This window comes from Apodemus sylvaticus, chromosome 16, assembly GCF_947179515.1.
Source record: "Apodemus sylvaticus chromosome 16, mApoSyl1.1, whole genome shotgun sequence".
Lineage (NCBI taxonomy): Eukaryota > Metazoa > Chordata > Mammalia > Rodentia > Muridae > Apodemus > Apodemus sylvaticus.
Window position 1 is genome coordinate 65430761 of NC_067487.1, and position 22931 is coordinate 65453691.

General features: G+C 43.0%; 1 protein-coding gene across 1 annotated transcript in view; it reads left to right on the forward strand.

Annotated features, from left to right (window-relative positions):
- Iqgap2 (IQ motif containing GTPase activating protein 2) overlaps window positions 1-22931 on the forward strand; it is a 276532-nt gene that overhangs the window by 134647 nt on the left and 118954 nt on the right. The window contains exons 4-5 of the mRNA XM_052159382.1: window positions 6669-6746; window positions 10407-10483. Coding sequence (XP_052015342.1) covers window positions 6669-6746; window positions 10407-10483 — 155 coding nt within the window. The remainder of the gene's footprint in view (window positions 1-6668; window positions 6747-10406; window positions 10484-22931) is intronic.

The window sequence follows — 22931 nt, forward strand, 5'->3', positions numbered from 1 at the left end:
AGATGCCCCAGCATGGGGAAATCAAGGGGTAGGGGGTAGGTGGGAGTGGATTGGGTGGAGGGGCATCCTTGTGGAGACAGGGGAAGGGAGGATGGGCTGGGGGGGTTTCTGGGAGGGGAGAAACCGGAAAAGGGAATAACATTTGAAATGTAAATGAAGAATATAGTCAATAAAAAAATTCAAATTTTTTTTAAAATTAAAAATTAAGTTCTTCATGTGAAAATTCTTTGTTTAGCTCTGTACCCCCTTTTTTTTCTTTTTTTTATTCTATATATTCTTTATTTACATTTCAAGTGAGTTTCCCTTTCCTGGATTTCCCCTCCCCAAAAGTCCCATAATCCCTCTTCCCTTCCCCTGTTCCTCAATCTACCCCTTCCCACTTCCCTGTCCTGGTACCGCCCGACACTGTTGCACTGAGCCTTTCCAGAACCAGGGGCCACTCCTTCCTTCTTTTCGGGCATCATTTGATAAGTGCATTGTATCTTGAGTATTCTAAGCTTCTAGGTTAATATCCAGTTATCAGTGAGTGCATACCATGAGTGTTCTTTTGAGACTGATGTTCTCCAGTTCCATCCATTTGTCTAAGAACTTTGAATGGCTGAGAAGCACCTTAAAAAATGTTCAACATCATTAGTCATTAGGGAAATGCAAATCAAAACAACCCTGAGATTTCACCTTACACCAGTTAGAATGGCTAAGATTAAAAACTCAGGAGACAGCAGGTATTGGCGAGGATGTGAAGAAAGAGGAACACTTCTCCACTGCTGGTGGGAATGTAAGTTGGTACAACCATTCTGGAAATCATTCTGGCATGCAATAAGGACACATGCTCCACTATGTTCATAGCAGCCTTATTTATAATAGCCAGAAGCTGGAAAGAACCCAGATGTCCCTCAATGGAGGAATAGATACAGAAAATGTGGCATATTTACACAATGGAATACTACTCAGCAATTAAAAACAATGGATTCATGAAATTCTTAGGCAAATGGTTGGACCTGGAAAATATCATCCTAAGTGAGGTAACCCAATCACAAAAGAACACACATGGTTATACAGTCACTGATAAGTGGATATTAGCTCAGAAACTCTGAATACCCAAGACACAATTCACATATCAAATGACTCCCAAGAAGAAGGAAGGAGAGGTCCTGGATCCTGAAAAGGCTTGTTCCAGCATTGTAGGGGAATACCAGGACAGAGAAGTAGGAGGGGGTTGATAGGAGAATGGGTGGAGGGAAGAGGGCTTAGGGAACTTAGGGGGAGGGGGGAACTGGGAAAGGGAAAATCATTTGGAATGTAAACAAAGAATCTAGAAAATAAAAATTATAATAAAAAACATTAAACATTAAAAAAAAAAAATACACCACAACCAAGGCTACTTATAGAAGAGGGTTTATTTTGGCTTACGATTTCAGAGGGACAAGAGTCTATGATGGTAGGGTAGAGACATCGCAACAAGCATTAGCCCTGACAGAACAGGAAGCTAAAAGCATACATCCTGAATGCCAAGCAGGAAGCAAGAAATAGCAATGCATTTTACTCGTAAAGCTCATTCCCAATGACACTCCTTCAGTAAGTCCCCACCGTCTAAACCTCCCAAACAGGGCCACCAACAGGGAGCCAAGTATTCGAATGTCTGAGCCTAAGGAGGGCATTTTTTCTTTTCTTTTATCGGATATTTTCTTAAATCTTTTTTTTAATTAATTTATTTATTATATGTAAGTACACTGTAGTTGTCTTCAGTCACCAGAAGAGGGCGTCAAATCTCATTACGGATGGTTATGAGCCACCATGTGGGTGCTGGGATTCGAACTCATGACCTTTGAAAGAACAGTTGGTGCTCTTACCTGCTGAGCCATCTCTCCAGCTTGGATATTTCTTTAATTTACATTTCAAATAGTATTCCCTTTCCCTGTTTCCCCTCCGGAAATCCCGTATCCCATGCCCCCTCTCCCTGATTCTATGAGGGTGTTCCTCCACCCACCCACCCACCCACTCCTGCCTCCAAGCTCTGGCATTCCCCTACACTGGGGCATCAAGCCTTCGCAGGGCAAAGGGCCTCTCTTCCAGTTGATGTCCTACAAGGCCATCCTCTGTTACATATGTAGCTGGAGCCTTGAGTCCCTCCATGTGTACTCTTTGGTTGGTGGCTTAGTCTCTGGGAGCTCTGGCGGGTCTGGTTGGTTGCTATTGTTGTTCTTCCTATCATTGCAAACCCCTTCACCTCCTTCAGTCCTTTCTCTAACCCTAGGGTTAGGGTTAGGATTAGGGGACCATATGCTCAGTCCAATGGTTGGCTGAGAGCATCCGCCTCTATATTTGTCAGGCTCTGATAGAGCCTCTCAAGAGACAACTCCTAGGCTCACAACCAAAAATATGGAGGGGGGGGGGACATTTCTTATTCAAACCACTATACCTTGGAGCTCACTCAAGGTGCTTGAAGTCTACCCTTCTGCCTCCACTCAGGGCCTACTGCAGGGATACCTGAGGAGTGTATTCAAAAACTGAGCTCTTGGCTCTCACTGGTGAACTAAGTACCATCTCTTGATGAGTACTTGCTGAGGAAATTCACCTATAGGAGAGTCTTGTGTTATAGTGAGGTTTGAGAGCTTGAATAGACTGGCATAAAATGCATTTTTATGTCTTTAGCATAAAAATGATAATGCGGGATAAGAAGAAGTTGTTCTACAAGAGACGCATGTGCAGGTTAATATTTCTGCACATTTGAAATCTTTGAAAATTTGAAAATCTAAACTCTGGAATATTTGAAATTATTGATATTTGAAATAATCTGAATATCTGAAAATCTAAACTCTGGAATGGTCTCAATTCCCAGCAACCCCATGGTGTCTCACAACCATCTATAATAAGATCGGATGCCCTCTTCTGGTGTGTCTGAAGACAGCTACAATATACTCATATAAATGAAATAAAAGAAAGAATGAAAAAGAAAAAGGAGAATTCTATGATTCTCAGCTTGCTTTTGCCCAAGCCCTTCTGCTATAGGATAATAGTTAGGGCGGGTCTTTCCATCTCAATTACCCCAATGCAGAAACCCCAGAGATTTGTCTCCTTGGTGATTCTAGATCTTGCCCCATTGCCAGTCAGTGTTAACTATCACCTCATCCACGCGTGGCCAGGGAAGAATGTGGGAAGAACATTTTGAGAGGGGACTTAGCAAAAGTCTCGGGCAATGGCTGTGGGTGAAAAACTGAATAACTGGTGTGTGTTCCCTGAGGGTCATGCTAAGTCTTAGACACAGTCAGCAGCAGCATGACCAGAGTCTGGATTCAGAATCGGGGCTCTGCAAAGAGCCTGTTCTACTATAACAACTTCTGTTAATGTGATCATCTATCCCAACAAAAAGCAACTTCTGGAAGAAAGGGTTTGTTTTAGTTCACAATATGAGGTTACAGTCCAGCATAGTTCAGTAATCAAGGTGTCAGGAACTTAAGTCAGCTAGTCACATCACAGACAAAAACAGAAGGGAATGAAGGCTTGCAGGCCAGCCATGCAGTTCATCTTCTCCATCTCTAGGACACAAGCCCAGGGAATGGTGCTTCCCACAGTGGACAGAGTCTTCCCACATCTATTAACCTAATCAAAGGCTCCCCCATGACACATGTCCACTAATATAATCTAGATAGATAATCTAGATAATCTCTCATTAAAACTTTCTTACTTGGTGATTAAAGACTGGTAAATTGATAAAGCTATCCATCCCAGAGCCTTTACTCTGAGTCTGTTACATTCACCATGAGTGGCATTTGGGATATCATGCACACTTGTACCTTCTGTTTCCTCATCTATAAAATATAAACATTGTGGAATAATTGTTAACATTTCTGGACTATCTTGTCGAGCCAAAGTACTCTAGTTCTAATATACAGGAAGTTGGATCCAAAGAAGACTTGCATAATTTTTCATCTATGTAATTGGAACAGGATGAACTTCATTTCCTGGCAGGGAAACGGCTCAGTAATAGAAAATGAGCACACACCTGTAATATGAAATTAGAAGAAAGAATATATTGTTCCACATGAAATATAAGCACGTTAACTAGGCAGCAGCATCTTTGGTTAAAAATAGCCGTGTCATTTCATCACATATTAATATGTAGGACTGATTTAAAAAAAAAAATTCCAAAAGGAACTACAATGGAAGAGATTATTTTGAGCCCATTTAGAAAACCAGCTTTCATACTAGTTGAAGCAAGTCTGTAGACTGAGACAGCTCCACTCACAGAAACATAGTTTTTAAGCAAGTGAATATGGAGCCCCAGGTTCTGAAGTCGGTGCTTTTCAGATGCTTGAGAGGAGGAACGGAAATCTGTGGGAGTTCTGTAGAAATGCCCACCCTGTCAGTCAGTCCCCGTATGTGAAGCCAAGACCCTTTTCAGACCTTACGTGTGAGTGAAAGCTTCCAGCCTCCAAGGCGTGTCCTGGTCGTCATGGCTGATGCCCTCTGCGCTTGCAGCTGTACTTTGTGACTAAGGACTTTCTTTGTCCCAGCTCAGAATAGCATTTTAAGGCTGAGGAAGAAAGGCACAGTAGGGTTTACAACTTTTCTGAGATTACTTACCTAACAAGACCACTAAAAGAGAAATGGCGTTTTTCAGGACATGATTTGGGATTGTTGAAGCCCAAGCCAGTGTTGCCAGAACTTGAGCTGACAGAAGTTGTTTCATTAACTCGCTGGCACAAGAAAAGGACACTGTGGACCTAGTAAGGGAAGGAGGGGGAACGGTGTTAGCATAGATCATGGCTTCTGCTGGGTGATGCTAATACACACTTAAGAACATCCAGATTGGTTTTCTTTTGGGTATTATCAGGAACTGGCTTCAACTCAAAGTCTTGGTCATTTTTACACAGAAGCCTGAATAGCAAGTACATCATTTATCACCTAGACTATATCACATTCCACAATTATCATGTCAGGTAGGAAAACCTTTAGTTAAGTTGTGCACAGGAGGGCTGCCTCCTGCATCCACACCTCTCTCTAAATTTAATTATCGTGTCTGTCTTGTTCTCCCGTGATCACAGACCGCTCTTATTTAAGGACTGCTGGAATTCTGCAAACATTTATGCCGCTGTATTATAAACAGATACCATGTCCTGACCATCAACAGAAGACTAACTTTTATATTTTCCTCTTTCCTATCTAATTTATCTCTTTTTCTTCCTCCTTTCCCCACTCTGTTCTACTCCCAGCTGTTTTATAACGCCTGACACCAATCATTAGACTCCAGGTTCTCCCACCCTCCCTCCCCACCCCAACCCCCAGGACAGGAATGTCAACACTCAGAAGGTTTTAGAGACCCCGTCGCGTATGGATCCCAGCTCTCTAGAACCACTTAACTTTAGACAAATCATTTTATCTTTTTGACCCGCCTTTTCCCATGTTTAAAAAGTAGGACTAGCAATTATGCTGAAAGGTATTCGGAAAATTAGAAATCATTTACATAAAGTACTTGAAACACATTGTGCAATCAAGACTGGTGACTTTTATTCAGCCTTCATTGACTATTAATTTGCTTATGTTTTGTGATTTCTAACAGCAGTGAGAGCACCTTTGATTTAGTAAACCATTCAGTTTTGGAAGCTCATAAAAGGCAGTATGAGCCAGCCTTATTGAATGTGATTATCCTTCATTGGGTGTTACTTATATAATGAAACTTGCTATAGTTTCTTTTTTTTTACATACTCATTTCAAATTAATGTGAAATAGATTATGTTCTATTATGCATTAAATGAAAAATGCAATCTAGTTTAAGGTTCTTTGTGGCTCATTACTTGATATAACTTCATGAAGTGGCAGTCTGATTGGGACTGTAAAGTAGAAATGAAAGGCCGTTTTTACCATGTAGAAAAAGGTCATATGGCATTTCTGCTGGATATTTACTTCCTGTACAAAGCCGGGATTATTATTAAAATATAAGTAATGTGTACTGAGATTAGCTCTGCATTATCGGGTGGTTTGTGCCTTTCTCTTTCTGCCTTCCAGGTTTTCTGTAGAGGTAGGTGTCCATGATCAAAACAGACAGACAGACAGACAAACAAGTATTTAGCTTTTTCAAAAAATTCTGTGTAGAACTGGGTCATGGGGGTGCATGCCTGCAATTCTGGCACTCAGGAAGCAGAAGCTATGAAGTGCCAACCTAGGCTACATAATAAGTTTTAGGCACTCCACAGCAACATAGTAGGACCTAATCTCAGAGAAGGGGGGGGGGGGAAGGAGAGAGAGAGAGAGAGAGAGAGAGCAAGGAACTAATCACTTAAAGTTAAGATTCCATCTGCTTTACCTGAGATTGCTAGACTTCTCAGCCATGATTACCAAGATCTTGATACCAGGCAATCATGGACTTGTGCATACATGTTTTACCAAACATCCTGAGGTGTGTGGTAGACATTACGTGGTGTTTGAAATCCAAGTTCAGAATGACCTTGAAGTGTGGAGCATAGAGACTAGTGTAGCCCATCACAGATAACGAGTGTTCCTGAAATAGTCTAGTCTTTCTGGTACGTCTGGATTTGTTTTCTGTGAGCATCAATGGCTGTTCTTGAAAAAGCACAGTTGAGTTGCATTCTGGTCGTGGAAATATATATGGCAAATGACTCACTTTCTATGTGATCTCATCTTCCCTTTTCCTCTCTTCTATGTTTTAGAAGTCCGGCCTTCATTTTCGACACACAGATAACACCGTGCAGTGGTTAAGAGCCATGGAGGCCATTGGGCTCCCCAAGGTAAGCTTTTGCACAGCACATGCTAACCCAGGAAGACGAAAAGTCAGTGCAAGACCAGCGCCTCACTTTGAAACTGATTTGTCAGGCTGAGACATGTCTCTGCAGGCTTGGGATACAGAAGGGCTTACCCAGGGGCACATGTGGCAAGAATTCGCAGTGAAGTAGAGACACAGCTACAAAGCACACAAGTAAAAGTGTGTCTAAATTAAACAAGGTTAGAATGGGCTTCAGCTGGGGGTTAATTTAAGGTAGTCGGTCGGCTCCTTTGGGTACATTTTCTGTAAATTATTGTAATTTGACCTTTTAAATGTATGTGTCTGTGCGTGCAGACACGCATGCCAGGGTGTGCGGAGGCCAAAGAACCACTTTCAGGAGTCAGACTTCACTTCCCAAGCTGTTGAAGCAAGGCCTCTCATCTACAAAGCGTACCCCAGGCTAGCTGGCCTGTGGACTTCCAGGCGGTTCTCCCGTCTCCACTCCCCACCTCCTCATCAGGGTACTGGGATTGCAGACGCATTCCACGGCATCTGGCTTTTTATGTGGTTTCTGGGGATCAAACTCTGGTCATCGGGCTTGTGGGTTTGTATTCTTTCCTGCTGAGCCATCTCCTTGGCCCACATTTTTTTATCTTTACAATTATTATTATAAATCATGGTCTCACTTTAAAATCTGAAAGGTTAGAGGCTTGTAGCTCTTACTCCGAAAATAGATCTACCAAATAAGATTCAATCAGCGAGCATTCAGCACTTGGTAAATTCAGAGAGAGAAGAAATAGGCCTATGGGGGAAATGAGGAAATTGCTCTGGTTGGAAACTGTAGGACTACGTTTACTTCAGAAGGATTATAGGATCACGGGAACTTTCAAAAATAGTTTGCCTCTGTGTATCCGTCACTCAGCTTCCCCCAGCACTGACATTTTTATAACCGTAGTACCATATTAGATAGAAATTGAGTGGTCTATGCATGATATTTTGGGTTTTTTTTTTTTCTGTTTTTCTGTTTTCGTTTTAAATGGCAGAATCTCTGTGTCACTAAGGCTGCCCTGGGATTCACTATATATCCCAGGTTGGCCTCAAACTTGTGGAATCCTCCTGCCTCAGCTTCTGAATAGTGAGGTTATCGCATGAGCTCTCCCCCTGAGTTGCCATCAGGGTGTAATATAAACTAGAACACTGGCTTTCTTTACATTTGTTTGCATTTGTTTGCAAGGTTGTAAGTGTATTATTCTGGTGTGCAGTTTTAGCCCATGAAGGGATTTCTGTGCCTCCTACTGCTATCCAGACACAGTCACCACAGGAAAGTGGACTTTTATCTTACATCCATCCCCCAGGTTATCCTGGCTATCACTAACTGCTCTCCATCACCGCTATTTTTTAATATTATTGGGATCATAAGTCACCTTTTGGGGTTGGTTTGCTGTCCTGGCAAATGTCCAGTTTTCATTCGTGTCATGGGATCCAACCTTTGCATTGTGTAGTATGCACAGCTACTTTGAGGAAATGATTTATAAGATGTCATTGTGAAGATGAGGGGACAGAGGAAAAGCTGGCCTATAATAACATACCCATGTTATTATTTTACTCTTGAGCTAGGTGTGCTGGTAGAAGTATTTCCCCGGTAGGCTGGGAACGCACCTCAGTATGAAGCCCGTTGCTAATAGGTAAGGCTCTGGGCTCAGCAGAGCAGGGCCTGGAGAGCCGTTGAACCGTCTGAACATGGCTGCTCTTTAGACGTCACCAATTCGGTTCTCCGCACCCACGTGGGGTGCGTTTTCAATGTCTGTGTACCAATGCCACTTTTATGTCAGCCTTATTTTCCCCAAATTCCCAGCATGTAATTTGCTCTGCCATTTTCTTTCAAACTAGTCCTCCCCCCACCAAACATTAAACACCACTCCCTTCTGAACACTAGTTGCCACTTAAAATGAATTAGTTTTGACTTGTCAAGTGCTAAGTGAGGGATTGGTTGCTTAAAAAAAAAAATCAACAAAGAACTTCAACTAGAAATTTTCTTGGTGAAGAAACATCTAGTTAGGACAGTTTCATGACACAGGAAAGACCTGTTTGAACCTTTCCAAACTGTCTTCACATTGACTTTCGCCATGAAATCTCCGACAGATGGTATCATTAAGGCCAAGGGTGCACTGAGCTGACTTTGTAGGGGAGTGCTATCAATCCATCAATCCCTTCATCAATACTGAGTGTCCATTCTGTGCTTGGCTTCCCATGAAGGGTTAGAGACAGAGTGGCATGTGACAGTCTGATGAACTATAAGGGACTCCAACTCTCTGCTGCAGGAAGCCATTTCCATAAGGACTTCCCAGGAAAAACAGAGATGTAGAAGGTTCTTGTGTGAAGAAAGGGACCTGGGGAGCGTTGCCTGTCAGTGCAGTGAGGTGTGAAGCAAGAGCCAGCCAGAGTTGTTACAACTTTAAACCCAAACAGTCCTCTGAGTCTGAAGCCTCGTCTCGCCAACACCTCGACAGCGAACGTGTTAGGAGACAGCTGGAAGGGCATTGAGACTTCCCAGGCTGCAGACATTTCTTTACAAACACAGCAACTATACAGTACATTGTTCACTTGAGAAACACTCGTGTCTCTATTGTTTTCCGATGTCCAGTGGAAAAATTGCATTTGAGTACCAAAGTACTACCATATGGTACATGACTTAATTTTAGTTTTAATGTCAAGCCGTATAAAATATTTACTGAAAGCAAGCGATGATGATGTGCTTATCTGAATATTAGAGACTTCAAGCTCAATTATTCATTTTTTCCCTTGCTCAGAAATAAAAGTTTGGTACCCCCACTCTGAAATCTGTTTCATATCAAGTTTTTAGCTTCAAGCTTATGGAAAAACCAGTGTGGATGTGCACGTAATTTGGTTTGGTAAATCCAGGTCTAGATGGTCATCTGGGAGAAGAATCAGATATTCTGAAAATATAGATGCAAGGTATTCACTACAGTGACAGGGAGAGGACCAAGAGCCAAAGAAACGTTCGGCCACGGGAAATGGTTCAGCTGTGGTTCAGAAATAGACGAGAATTGTTAGTATTCACCAGAAATTATGTGTGCATAGAATACTACAAGGGATGAAAAGTGTTCAGCTTCTAGTAAGTCCTTTCAGCAGGTTTATGGTCTGCACACCCTGGTTTTCACATGTGCATAACGTTTTTTAAAAAAAAATATCAGAGGAAAAAAATATATACAGAGAAAGAAAGAAGAAATCAGGAAGCGCATACCAGGACGCTAACAATAACGGTCAGAAACGTGGAGTACAGGCGTTTGTTTTTATTCCTTCTGACTTTAAGAAAATATCTGCATAAATGTTCATGAATTACAAACAATTATTCAGATTTTTAATAATGTGATAAAGTGGTCATTAAAACGTCTCCTTCTCAGGCTCACAGGACACATGAAGATATCATCCAGCCTTCTAGAAAGGGCTGGTTGTGCGCCCACCTCTGTGGGATTGGCCACTAGGGGGCGGGCCACTCACCAGGCACCGGTTTATATGCTAGGATTGCTCTGTGGAGTTAAGGGGAGGCAACCCACCTAGAGATCCTTCCACGTTTAAATAGCTATAGACTAGCAAAGGCAGCCGGGTCTGGCTGGGGAGAGAATTAAAGCATAGTAAGTATGGTGTCTCTTTTGTTTTCCAGATATTTTATCCAGAAACAACAGATGTCTACGATCGGAAAAACATACCGAGGATGATCTACTGCATTCACGCGCTAAGGTGGGGGAAAAACGCAAACGATTGAAACTTCCGTTTCCATTTAAAAGACCTTAAGTGACTATAACAATAGCAAGAGCCTTCAAAAGCAGGTTCAGTTTTTAATTTGTTGGTACAGATTTTAAAATAATTGCTGCACAAGGCCACCCTCGGACTTCGAAAAACTTAGGACATTTTTTTAATATTATTCAATATAAAAACCCATAGAAATTCATAGAAGACCTACAGATGATAAAGAGAGGATGAAACTGGAGACAGCGAGGACCCATCAGGAATGTGCTTCTGTGCTTGAGGTGGGATGTATAGGTAAAACACATCAATGAACAGAGCCCATGGTCACTGTGATTGCTCTAACAACTCACTAAATTCTCCACTTGAGCGAGCAATAAGAAAATGTAACACAGAATGGGATTTCTTCCAAACTTCCACTCAGTAGAATTTACACTCTTAAGAATGAAAAAAAAGAAACACAAAAGTTGTTTTAAATGTAATCTAGACAATACTCACTGTTTTAAAGTGATTTTGCTTTTGGTTATTTTCGAGAGTCTTGAAACCCTGCTCATTCACAGATGACTTTTCTTTTTTTAACCGGGCCTGGGAAAACTGGGGATTTCGAATGGCAGCCCTGGTGGGCCCCAGCTGTGTCTGTTGTCTTGAGCATGCACCTGAAGCTTGAGAGACTTCATGTGTAGTGAGCTTTAAATGCCTTCACAACATCTGCCTTGCGTTTGCATCGCTGGAAGTCATTTTCCTGGCAGAACCCTCTGTCTTGGGGTTTATATTAACTTCTTCCCGGCTTTTTTTCTTCTGCGGAGGAAAAAGTCTTCATAATAATTCATTGCAAAGCTAGTCTCCTAGAGAAAACTTTGATTATGTCATAGGATTCAACCCCCAACCCACCACCCAGACCCAGCCAGCTTTTTTTTTTTTTTTTGAGTCAGCTTTGGAATATGACAGCTGGTGGGATATGATATAGGCCAAATGGCGGGCTCCTTTCCCTTTCTCTTCTTTCTTTTCAAAGAGTTACTTATTTTATGTATATGAGTGCACTGTAGCTATACAGATGGTTGTGAGCCATCATGTGGTTGCTGGGAATTGAACTCAGGACCCAGGACCTCTGCTCACTCAGGCCCCGCTTGCTCAGGCCTCACTCACTCTGGCTGTAAGTACACTGTCACTGTCTTCAGACACATCAGAAGAGGGTGCCAGATCCTGTTATAGATGATTGTGAGCCATCGTGTGGTTGCTGGGAATTGAACTCAGGACCTCTGGAAAAGTAGTCAGTTCTCTTAACTGCTGAGCCATCTCTCCAGCCCCTCTTCTTTCTTTACATTTATTTACTCCACTTGTCTGTTACTTTGGTGTATGTGTATGCTCTCGCACACTTTCAGGTATCCATGGACCACTGCACATAAGCGAAAGCCCCAGAACACTATCCGAGGCTAGGTGGCTGTCTCCTTCCACCACGTTGTCGGGCTTGGTGGCCAGTGCCTTTACCTCTTGGGCCATCCTGTCACCTCTTTTGGAGACAGTGACTTATTGTGTAGCCCAGGCTGGCCTCGAACTCTCCATCCTCCTGCCTTAACCTCCCCAAGGACTGAGACTATGGATATGGCATCAGGCCAGGCCCAGTTTTTTGTTGTTCTTATAACTTAGAATATCTAAAAGTAAATAAATAAAATAAAGTATAAATTCTGCAAGAGGTCCTGGAGGTGGGGAGCTTTGGGTTTGCTCCTGTCCCTTCCTATGTAGCATGAGGACCAGTAGACTAATAGGAGTTTCTTTGGTGACAGCATGGAAAGGAGGTTTGTTTTGTTTTGTTTGTGACAGATCTCACAGCATGGCCCTGACTAACCTCTGTAGACCAGACTGGCTTTGAACTCACAGAGATCCACCTGCCTCTGCCTCCGGTGCACTGGGCTTAAAAGCGAGCACTACCACCACCTGGCCCAATGAGCGTTCTTAAAACTCCGTGTGTGTTTCTTCTGAGGTGTTCTCTTGAATGTGCTGCTCAGCTTTGCTTGGGAGTTCTTGTCAAAGCTTGGAGCAGTCAGTCACTTAACGCTACACATCAGTATTGCTTTTGTGGCCTGCTAAGCCAGCCTTCATTCTGTTCATCTATGGAGCCAATGATCTCCAGATCCATTGCAGGCTTCCAGGGTGATGTATGTGAGCTTCAGTTGATTTGCTGAAGTAGACACCTGGGCCATATGTTCTCCACCGTACAAAGAGACAACATGCTGAGTTCCTTTCAGGTGAAATCTTTGCTCCTAAGAAGCTACATAGAGTGGCATAGGGTTTCACAAATGTACATTTTTACCATAGTTTAAATAACAGCTTGATTAGCTCTGAAACAAAGAATGGGTCCTTTCTCGTTTATTGTTGCATGTATGTAAGTATGCATGTATGCATGTATGTATGTATGTATGTACAGACATTGATGTCATGATTCTGAATCTTTATCAGTTACTTTTCATGGATGTCTTTGTGCCTTTTGGACATCCTGGCGCAGATACATACTATGGCATGCCTATCACACATATGACCACATTGTCACGGGCACCTGCCCTTCACCGTCCTCTGTCCTCATGTTATGTGGCTGCTTCTCAGAAAGGAACTGAGAAATCCCAAGAGTATCCGAGGCTTATCTATATAGCTCTCCTCTGCGGTGGTTTAGAAGGCCGTCCATCTTCCAGGAGGCTGGTATTCTGTGTGCAAGGCACATTGGGAAGGAAGCTGGGGAGCAGCTTTAAGGCATCCTTTATATAATGAGTGCAGTTTACACTCGATGCAGCGTTGAAAGTGACGTGTTATCCTGGCTACAGCTGTAGCACGACTGTGGTAGAGTCGTCCTTACTTGGTAGAGAAGAATCAGGCAGGTCAGAGGGTTTGATTATAGCTCAGGAGCCAAGCGGGAAGGTTGCCCCAGGTAGCTTTGCTTCTTGAACCCTGACTTTCTTGTGGACTAGCCCATGGACTGATTAACATACAAATTCAGCTGTGACTCCAACCACACTTGTCGGGAGTCTGATGTAGAGTTAACAGCCCACCACCCCTGGGTTCCTGTCCTTGCTTTCCTCCCCTGCCCCCTACCGTTTTCTCTGGTAGCTGACTCCAGCCTCCCTGCCTGTCAGGCTGATCCTGTTACCAGCTTAGCTTGGCGGTCTCAGACTTGGCCTAACTGAGAGGGTCTTGCTTTCTTGGTGGGTGGCCTCCTCTTTTCCCAAGGGAATATTTATCATTTTTTTTCCTATTAAAAAAAAGTAGCATATTCTCATTTGGGGGAAAGAAGACTGGAAATGTAGAAAGTATGTTTTTAAAAGAGCTAAAACAGTCAATATCGCAAAATCACCCAAAAGCCACTGTTACTATTTTGGAGACTTTGGACTTAAAATCTGTATGGGGCATGTTTTCCTTTCGTGGGTTCTTTTGGAATGTTCTAAAGCCTATGCAGCAAAAACAAAACAAGCCCGTTTAGAAAGCCTAGCTGAGTTACCACACATTTTTTTTTTAATGTCTGGAGGCCGTCTTATGTACACAGAAAAACTGTGTGTCGGATGGCGCTCTGTTTATAAAGACATAACAAGTGACATCCAGCAACTGTTAAATGTTTAAACAGTTACAAGATTGAATATGTTGAAGTGATTTAAACCATGATGTGATTGTTAAAACAGTGCGCTTTCCTTCATATCCCAGCTGAAGTGCCCTGTCAGGGTTAGATGCTCACCATTGTAACCAGCTGGGAAAGATTCAACTTCATTTCAGCTCTTCTGTTCATTGTTCACACACTAGAGTGACCTGCCCTGGTGCTGCTATCCTGTTGTGATACCTAACGCGGGGCAGCATGATCTTAGCATCACCTGAAATCACAGGGCACACCTTTAAGTCTAGTCTTGTTGAGCATGGCTCGAGTCTCAAGGAAAAGTCAGAACCTGGCCAACAGCATCAAGTTAAACTTTACCTGGTTTATAAGTCAGCACCATTTTCATTTCTGGGTCTGTGGCTGTCGGGTAGATTTTTTTTTCTTTGCTGCCTACTCCTCCCTCCCTGTTGCCCTACAGTGACTCGCTCCCGAAGTTTCTCTTGGCCAGTGTTGTACAGTACATTGTCCTGTCATGTTGATGTATTGGCCTGACCTGTTAACATTATTAGAAGCGTATGTATGCCTTTTTCATTTCTTCTTAAAATTATAGTTGGACTTTCTAGAGGTTTCCAGCTCCTAGGAGACAAGGGAGGCACAACTGAGTGTTCTTCATGCTGTTCCTGATTTGCCTCCTCAGATCTGGTTCCTGGCCTCTCTGCATGACTGGTCAGTCAGTGCTCACTGCTTCCGGATTCCCTTTTCTTCTGGCTGCTTCTGTGATAACCTGCCCTCTGCAGTCCATCCTCACCTTGGGACACTTCCTTTGCTTTGGGGAGACCTTTTGGCTAGTTCAGAGTTCTTGATCTTTTATTATTTCCTATAGTATATGTAGTATAAAACCATGGACTTAACCTCTGCTCCATATACAGAGAAAGAACAAAGTATCTCAGCTTTAATAACTCCTTTTTGAAAAAGTGAAACAAAGAATTGTGCGTAAACTATCTCTAATGACTTCCCTTTCATACACTGTGTGTTTTACTCGGTTGATTGTTTTGAACTCTGTACTTAAGACTGAACCAAGATGACTATTTTCCTGTTTGTTCTTAGCATGGTCTCTCTGTGTCTCTCAAGCTAAACTTAATCTCACAGCCCTCTTACCTTCTGAGTACTAGGATTACATTTGTGGACCACCCTGCCTGTCTGTTACCTTATGTACAGAATAGACAATTTGAGGTTGATTAGCCATGGCAGCCCCTTTGTCTCTGTAGTACTGCCCTTGGCGTCTTTGAAAAATCCTTGTATTGTGGACACAACCAAATGTCCTTGTCCTGTTCTCTCGATTACTGCTTTAAGATGTGGAATCAATGCTGTTCAAGAAATCCCTTCAGAGTTGCACATGACTATTGATTATCCTAGTGTTAGCATTGTAAGGGTGCTAGATGCAACTTTTCTTACTGTACCATTTAATAAACCATCACAGTTCTGCTGCATTGGAAGCCTGCGGGTCTCCCCTGAGTGGAAGCAGTACTACAGCACTGAAGCTTCTACAGTCGTGTTCCGCTCTCCGGTTTTCAAATGTGGTACCAGTGCAAAACTGGCATCCACTATTTAATGAGCACAGTTTGCTCTCCTTAGAAGTGATGTGTTATCCTGGCTGCAACAGCTATAGTGTGCCTGGAGTAGAGAGCGGCAGGGTTTGCATTTGTGAGGAAGATGGTGGCAGGCCCACTTCTGGTTGACCAGTTGTTCTAAATCTCCTGACTGCTTTGTAGAGGGCTCTGTTCCCTGGCTCTTCCCACAGCTTCATGGCTACCCGGACCCACTAATGGCGGTGTTAGACAGGTTGCCCAGGCATGAATGTATAACCTTCCTTGATTTAACATTCCCTTCTCTTAGAGGTCTCTTTCTCCCAAAGAAACTGATTTACTGAGTTTTCCTCAAAAATACCAGGTTGATTGTGATTATTGCAGTGTACATTTGAATTTACAATTAAGCTCTCTGGAGGCCGTAAAGCCAGACTAGAATCCTCCAGTCTTGGAAGGGATTTATGGAGATTGAGATTTGCTCTTCTCTGTAGCTTTCAAACTCCTCCTTGTTTAAAACTCTCTACTTGGTCTGAATTCCCTGTGAAGTAGGTCTTCCAAGTCTCCTCCTGAGTAGGCCTCCCGGAGCTGCTTCCATACTTGCTGCCTCACCCACTGGAGTGCCTTAAGCCTAGAGAACAAAAGCCTGAAGAGCACAAAGGGTAGGAGAGCTATCTAATCATTAACACCAGTCTCTGTGGTCAATTTGGTGAGGGTTTCTTTCATCAGGGTTTCAGCAACTGTTCCTGAAGCCTTCTTATACAGATCCAGTGCCTATCTGGAAGCGGTGAGGAGTCTCTGGCATGCCTGGAGCATTTAAGGCAAATCTCATATTGTGGGACACCTCCTGGGAGGGCCCAGAGGACATCAAAGGAGTTGGGGTATCAAAGAGGATCTCTGGGAGGGGGGATCAAGTTAAAATGGTAGGGGCTCTTCAGAAACAAGGGGAGAGGCACCACCCAGCCTAAGCCAGTCTCCAAGGTCAATTTAGTTAAGGTCTCTCATAGGGTTGTTTATTTTTTTAACCTGTCTTGAGCCCTGGGGACAGTAGTACAATGATGTTTCCAATTAGTCCCCAATATCTCTATCAATTTCTGACCTAACTTACAAACAAAAACAGAACCATTGTCTGATCCAATTACCTTGGGCACTCTGAAACTTGGGAAAATTTCTTCTAACCTTGGCAGCTGTTTCCTGCTTCAGCCCATCCAGAGAAAAGTATCTATAAATGTTAGAAGATATTTTATAACCATATTCTCCTGCCTTAGCTTTTATAAAAATCTCTTAATGTGCTCTAGGCTGTTCTCTTCTAGGTCTTTTGCCCTGTTTACTCTTTACTGCATAAGTATTTACTTGCTGGCATACCTTACACTGTTCTATTATCTCTCTAGCCTAAAACCTGAGTCATAAATATATATATTTGGTCTCTTAACTACCAAGATAAGGTATTTAATCCCCTAAATGAGTCCATCTGTGCATTTGGCCTAGTGAGTCTTTGGCTTACTTTCTGGGGAGTATAGTTCTCCCTTCTCCCTTCTTGTGTGCACCTTCTCTTGGTAATAGTTGGTAGAGTGGCCAGCATTCTCAGTCCTTTTTTAAGTGAGGCTGTTTCTTAATTTTGTTGCATTTCCCAGTGGCTGTCTATTACAGACCCATAACCAGTATAGGCTCCTGCATATCCATTCCTGGAGCCACTTGCTCTGCCTGGTTATTGCCCATTGAGTCTTTTCCCTTTGGGCGTCCTGGGCAGTGAATACTCACAGTGGCTGGCTTCATTAGGACATTTAAGAGGTTCAAGATTTCCTGTTGGTTTCCTCTGATGTGAGCAGTCTTCTTAGCATATATCCCTGTGGACGTGGGCTGTAGCAAAGGCATACCTGTTATCCATGTGGATGTTGATTTTCTTGCTGGTTCCAAGTTCCAAGGTCTTGGTGAGTGCAACAAGCTCCACTTTCTGCATTGATGTGCCAGGGGGTAAAGATTCTTCCACCCAGATGACATTTGTGTCGTCCACCATAGCAGCACCTGCTTATCTCTGTCCATCATGGAGAAAACTGTTCCTGTCTGTAGCGACTTTCAGCAGGGGTCAGTTTCTCTTTTTGGGCCAGTTAGCTGCAGCCCTTTTGGCAGGAAGCATATCTGCCCCCTCCCCATTTTGGAGAGTATGTCTTACTCCAACAGAGAGTAGGAACAGTCTAGGGTGACCCTAAATGAATGGGCTACCCATCCCATCCCTAGGTCCGCTGTTCTTCGGGTAGTCCATGAATACATTTTGGTGCCAGGGGCTTCTTGGATCCAAGATCTTTTCTTGGAAACAGCGCCATTGGCTTGGAAGACCGAGTGTTGAGCCCCTGTGTCCACCAAGAACTGAGTGGGTTTCTCTTTCACTCCCACAGTTATCCTGGGTTGGGGGAAGTGGTCAGAAAACCCATATCCCCTAGTCGCTGTCTTCACCCAGGGCTAACACCTGGGTTTGCCATTTGGGGGCACTTTTCCCTAAGACCTGGGAATTCCTGCTCCCAGCTTCTGTTTCTTAGGGCATACTCTGGCTCAGTGGCCTCTCTCCTTACAGTATGCACACTGGTCCTTTTCTGTCTCCCTTTTCTGCTTTTTCTAACTATTATATCCAGGATTCTCTGTAGCTTCCTTCCTTCTCTGTCATTTTCTTTCTTTCTTTTTCTCCGTTTCTTCTCCTCCTCTATCTCCCTGTCTCAACAAACTATACCAAATCTCTCTACAGACGTTCTCAATAACCTACACTAAATCCTTCTACAGACTTTCTCAGCAACCTGCACCAAATCCCTCTAGTCTCTGAAGCTTTTTCGTGATAGCTCTACTAGCCCCGTCTATAAAAGCCATTGTCATAATATAATAGCTTTATATTCCTTGCCCCTGGATTCATAACATGTATATTGACAGAATGTCTCTATGAGCTGCTCTAGAAAAGCTGCAGGTGACTCATCTGGTCCCTGCTTAACCTTACATACCTTGGTCAAATTTGTGGGCTGCCATGCCCTCGAGACCTGCCAATGGATTCTGGTGTTGGTCTGTCAGATGCCTCTTACCTTTTGTCTGAGGGAGTAATCTTTTTGGCTTCCTGTATTACAAATAAAACAGTCTCAAAGAGATTAATTAGTCTCTTGGGAAATATACCCTTAGTGAGAAAGCTACCATGGTATCAGGATAGGTGGTCTCAGGTCCTCTCTAAATATCAATTGAGCCTAATTATAAATTATAAACTAAAAGATAGACATAACACCTAGTTTATCATCCCTGTCAATTAAACAGAACCCTTTTCATCTGTATTATCTTAAAAGACTGTTGTATTCCATAGCTAACTGCAGCTACTATGAACTGGGTTGAACAGTTTGGGCAAGCCCTTCCCCCCAGACCCCAGGCTGAGTTCCAGTGAAGTCATCTGGAGGTCCCTGACTCTACTGCTCAGGCAGCTGGATGGGTCACCTGCTTAATTCAGGAATTCGTAGACCTGGAGGAACAATGAACTTAACCTTCACTTTGAGCTCCTCCACCCTAGGTGGAGCAGGATCCAGACTAGCTCAGGAATCCAGGCTCAACAAAGGCTGGGAGAAGTTCACCTTGACCAATGTCAAGTACACTCTTTCAGCTCCACCCTAGGATAAAAATTCCTACTGTAACCTACTTCCCTATTATGCCCTAACATCAGATTTCTGCCCAAAGCCAGGGATTGTCGTTGGCCAATGTCAAGTTCCTACCAGGTGGCATGACTCCTCAATATGGCTTAAGAATATGGCAATACAACTTAAGTATTAACATTGCAAGAAATGACTTATGTCCTGGCTTTAAATTTTATGTCACCTGAAAGTCATTTATTTAAATCTATATCATCTTTCTCAGGATTAAATAGCTTGGGCTGTCTATGAGACTAACAGTCTTCAATACCATCAGAAATCTAAGAGTGACCAATATTAACTAAAAAAATATATAGAAAGCTTAACACAGCTTTTAAGACATAAACATATTCCATGGATTTTTGACATTTTTGAAAACCAACTATCTAAGTAATGTGGACTGTTGTCTGCTAAACTATCTTCAGCTATTTCTGATTAAAACTTAGAAAACACCCTAATAATAAACTCAGAGCCTTAAACTTCTATTTGACCGTAAACTCACAGGCTTAAACATATCAGATCAGTAATAATAACAAAGAACTGGGTGTAAATCCTATACTTTCAAATTTAGTATTTATACCAATGAAAACCTTGATTTTGTATCAAAATAAAACCTGTATCAAATAAGAACTTATGCCTTGAACTTAATACCAATTATAAAGATTTTAGTATCACAAAGGCAGATTTTTTTCACTTAATATTTTAGAATCAAGTCTTCTAGAGGTCTCCCTTATTTTGACCTCTCTCTCAGAGGAACAATATAACCACAAAGTTTAACATCACATTGATCATAACAATTTAAACAAGTTAAAATAAAAGAAATAAACCATTTGTACCAACTTAATGTACCTGCCACATTGAGCGTCTTGTCAAGACTTATTTTCCCACCAGGGGGTGTCAGAGTCCAAGTATTTTGTCTCTCCTTTTGTTCTAAGTTGGCATGCTTGAGTCACATGACCTGATTTTGGGGCCACAGAGTTGCTTTTCAGTCAAAGTCAAAATAACACAAAACACGATACATAACAACACCACATAGACAGCCTGACCCTGCCACCATCAGGCTTCTAGATTCAAGAACACAGAGCAAGGAAAATCACATGATTTGCCCCTAGAGGGGCCCACTTTCAGACACCAGGTGCTCCTGCACAAACTGCAGGGACCAGAAGCAAAACAAAATGGTTCCTGCCGTTACTGACTTGCTGTTTACAGATGGAGGAGAGCCTTATTCAGCTCTCTCCCGGGTCTATCTAGCAGCTGCCAGTCAAACATACCGCACCAGACAGGCTCTCCGAGCCCCAGAAGCTTGCAAGCAAAACCAGAACTTGGTAGAAGGAGCACTCCATCCCCTTTGTTCCGGAAAACCACAGTCAGGCCTTCCTGACTGTCTCTCACCCTTGGAGCGTCCTTCAGGGTTGCAGCCTACAGGACTCTAGGACATCAGCTGCTGGGACCTCACGGCCCACAGCGACAGCTGCAAACAAACCACGGAGTGGGATTCCATCTTCACTCCTTTCTGTTAACAAACAGAAACCAAGACACATACACAGCGGTGCCACACTCAAACACTCAGGACATTTAGAACAAAAACATTGCCAGCACACACACATTCCAGAGGGGTCCCCTTACCTCCGAGTTGTTTCTTGCATGTGAAGGAAAGTTGTGCTTCCCGGCCAATGCACCAAGAAAATGTAAGACCCCCCCCCAAAAAACCGAGGGTGCCCTAGCACCCCACGCCTCAGAAGGTGACACCCAAATCACTCTCGAGAAACGGTCTCCATGCAATAGCATGAGCATTTCTTTATTCCAGAATTCTGAGTTCCACAGCCGTACACGGTACAGGACTAGAGAACTGTGGACCATGAGTACTGAATTGCGACACCTTTTATAAGTTTACGACAAAGCCCTCAAATCACAAACCAATCATTTCTTAGCATGGAGAGCCCGCGAAGTGTGAGCCAATCGATTTGTACCACTCCATAGATTTTAGGCCAATCAGTTTAAATTATCAGAGCCCGCACTCAGTGGACCAATTACTTTCCTATTTTCTTGGATGTCTATAGCTGCGTGAACTCCTGGATAGGAGTAATGGCGTAAGCAGTTTACAAGAAGCAGGATAAGCTTAGCCCATTTCCAGTTACCTTATGGGGCCAGGATCACCTATTATAGGCCTTTTTGCTAGCTCTAAACAAAGGGCGGGCTCTGGAATGTAACCTTTTACCTAGTTTTTAACAAAGAGCACAAAGAATATGTGCTCTAGAATATGAAGTGTTTGGGGCTCATTAGAAGGCTGGAGTTAGGCTGTATTTTCTATTCTTTCAGACTTCTGCGTAGGCCTCGGAGCTATTATATTTGACATATTTAAAGGAAAAATTGTTGGAACTTGAGAACTGGAGGAACCCTGGGGAGTGATTTAAGCTGGTCCATTCACTACACTGAAAGCTTCTCTATGAGGCTTGCTCTGGGCCACAAACCCAGCCCTTGCCACGAGGCTCTGATTTACAAATGTCCATAGCTCTTGGTACAGCCAAAATGAGCTGTTTGCCATACAGTGCAGAAACCCGGGAGTGGACCCAGGCCCATCCTGCCTTTTAAGTTGGTGTTTCATCGCCACAGAATCTTTAATGAATTTATTAAAAGTAATACTACATTTAAAAACAAATAGGATTTTGTAACTTCTGTTTTTCTCTTCCCAGCCTTCAGCTGATATGCTTTATACAACTAGAACCTTATAGGATAATGAGTGTTAGTCTGCTCTGGGTGGCCCTTCTGTGCAGGCCTGCATTAGCAACACAAGTGTGGTCAACCTTTTCATGGGATAAGAGGCTTCCAATGCCACCCAGAAGGCTTTCTTAGATACTGGGCAGTGCTGGTGACATTAATGCCACAGCTTCCTGTGAAATACTCCTGACATGCCATGTTAGATGTTAGTCAGTAAACAGTGCATAGCAAATTCAAATTCAAATTCAATGTGGAGAGGCAGCTGCAAGCAGCAGCACTCACTTGTTCAAGGGATTTGGTTTTCTAATATTAAGTCTCAGTTGCCTGTGGTATCAGGTAGGAGAAGCCTCACTGGGCTGAAAATGCTCAGGAAAGAGGTTTTTCAATGGATGCTTCTCTTCAGTATGAGAGTGATGGATAAATACAGCTTCCAGGTAGGTGTTTCCCCTTTGGAATCTGCTTGGAAGACCTGTCGCTCAGAGATTGGGTAGAAAGCTCCCACCATGGAAGAAGTGATCTTTTAAAAAACTTAATTCTCTGGATGCAATGTTTGAGAGGCCATATGCAAGTGAGTTTTCTACCAACTCCATCATATCAATCTAAGAAAATCTCAGGTTTACATTTTAAAAGCAGTCTTTCCCACTCAAGAGCTAATTTCCCAGCACCCCCTTGTGGTGACTCCTTGTTAGTCAGGATGTTTGTTCACTGAAATTTGTTACTATTTCCCTGCCCAGCGGAGGCGGATTGGAGATCGCACCTACTTTCTTTATCATGAATGTGAAGTCACCACATTCCTAGAGCATAAGCTTTCCTTTCATGTTGTCAACAGAGCTATGTTTGAGACAAGGACCGGCTTGGAGCCTTGGTCGGCCCCTCCTCGTGAGGCCCTGGCAGTCCATGCCTCCTGAATCGTTGGG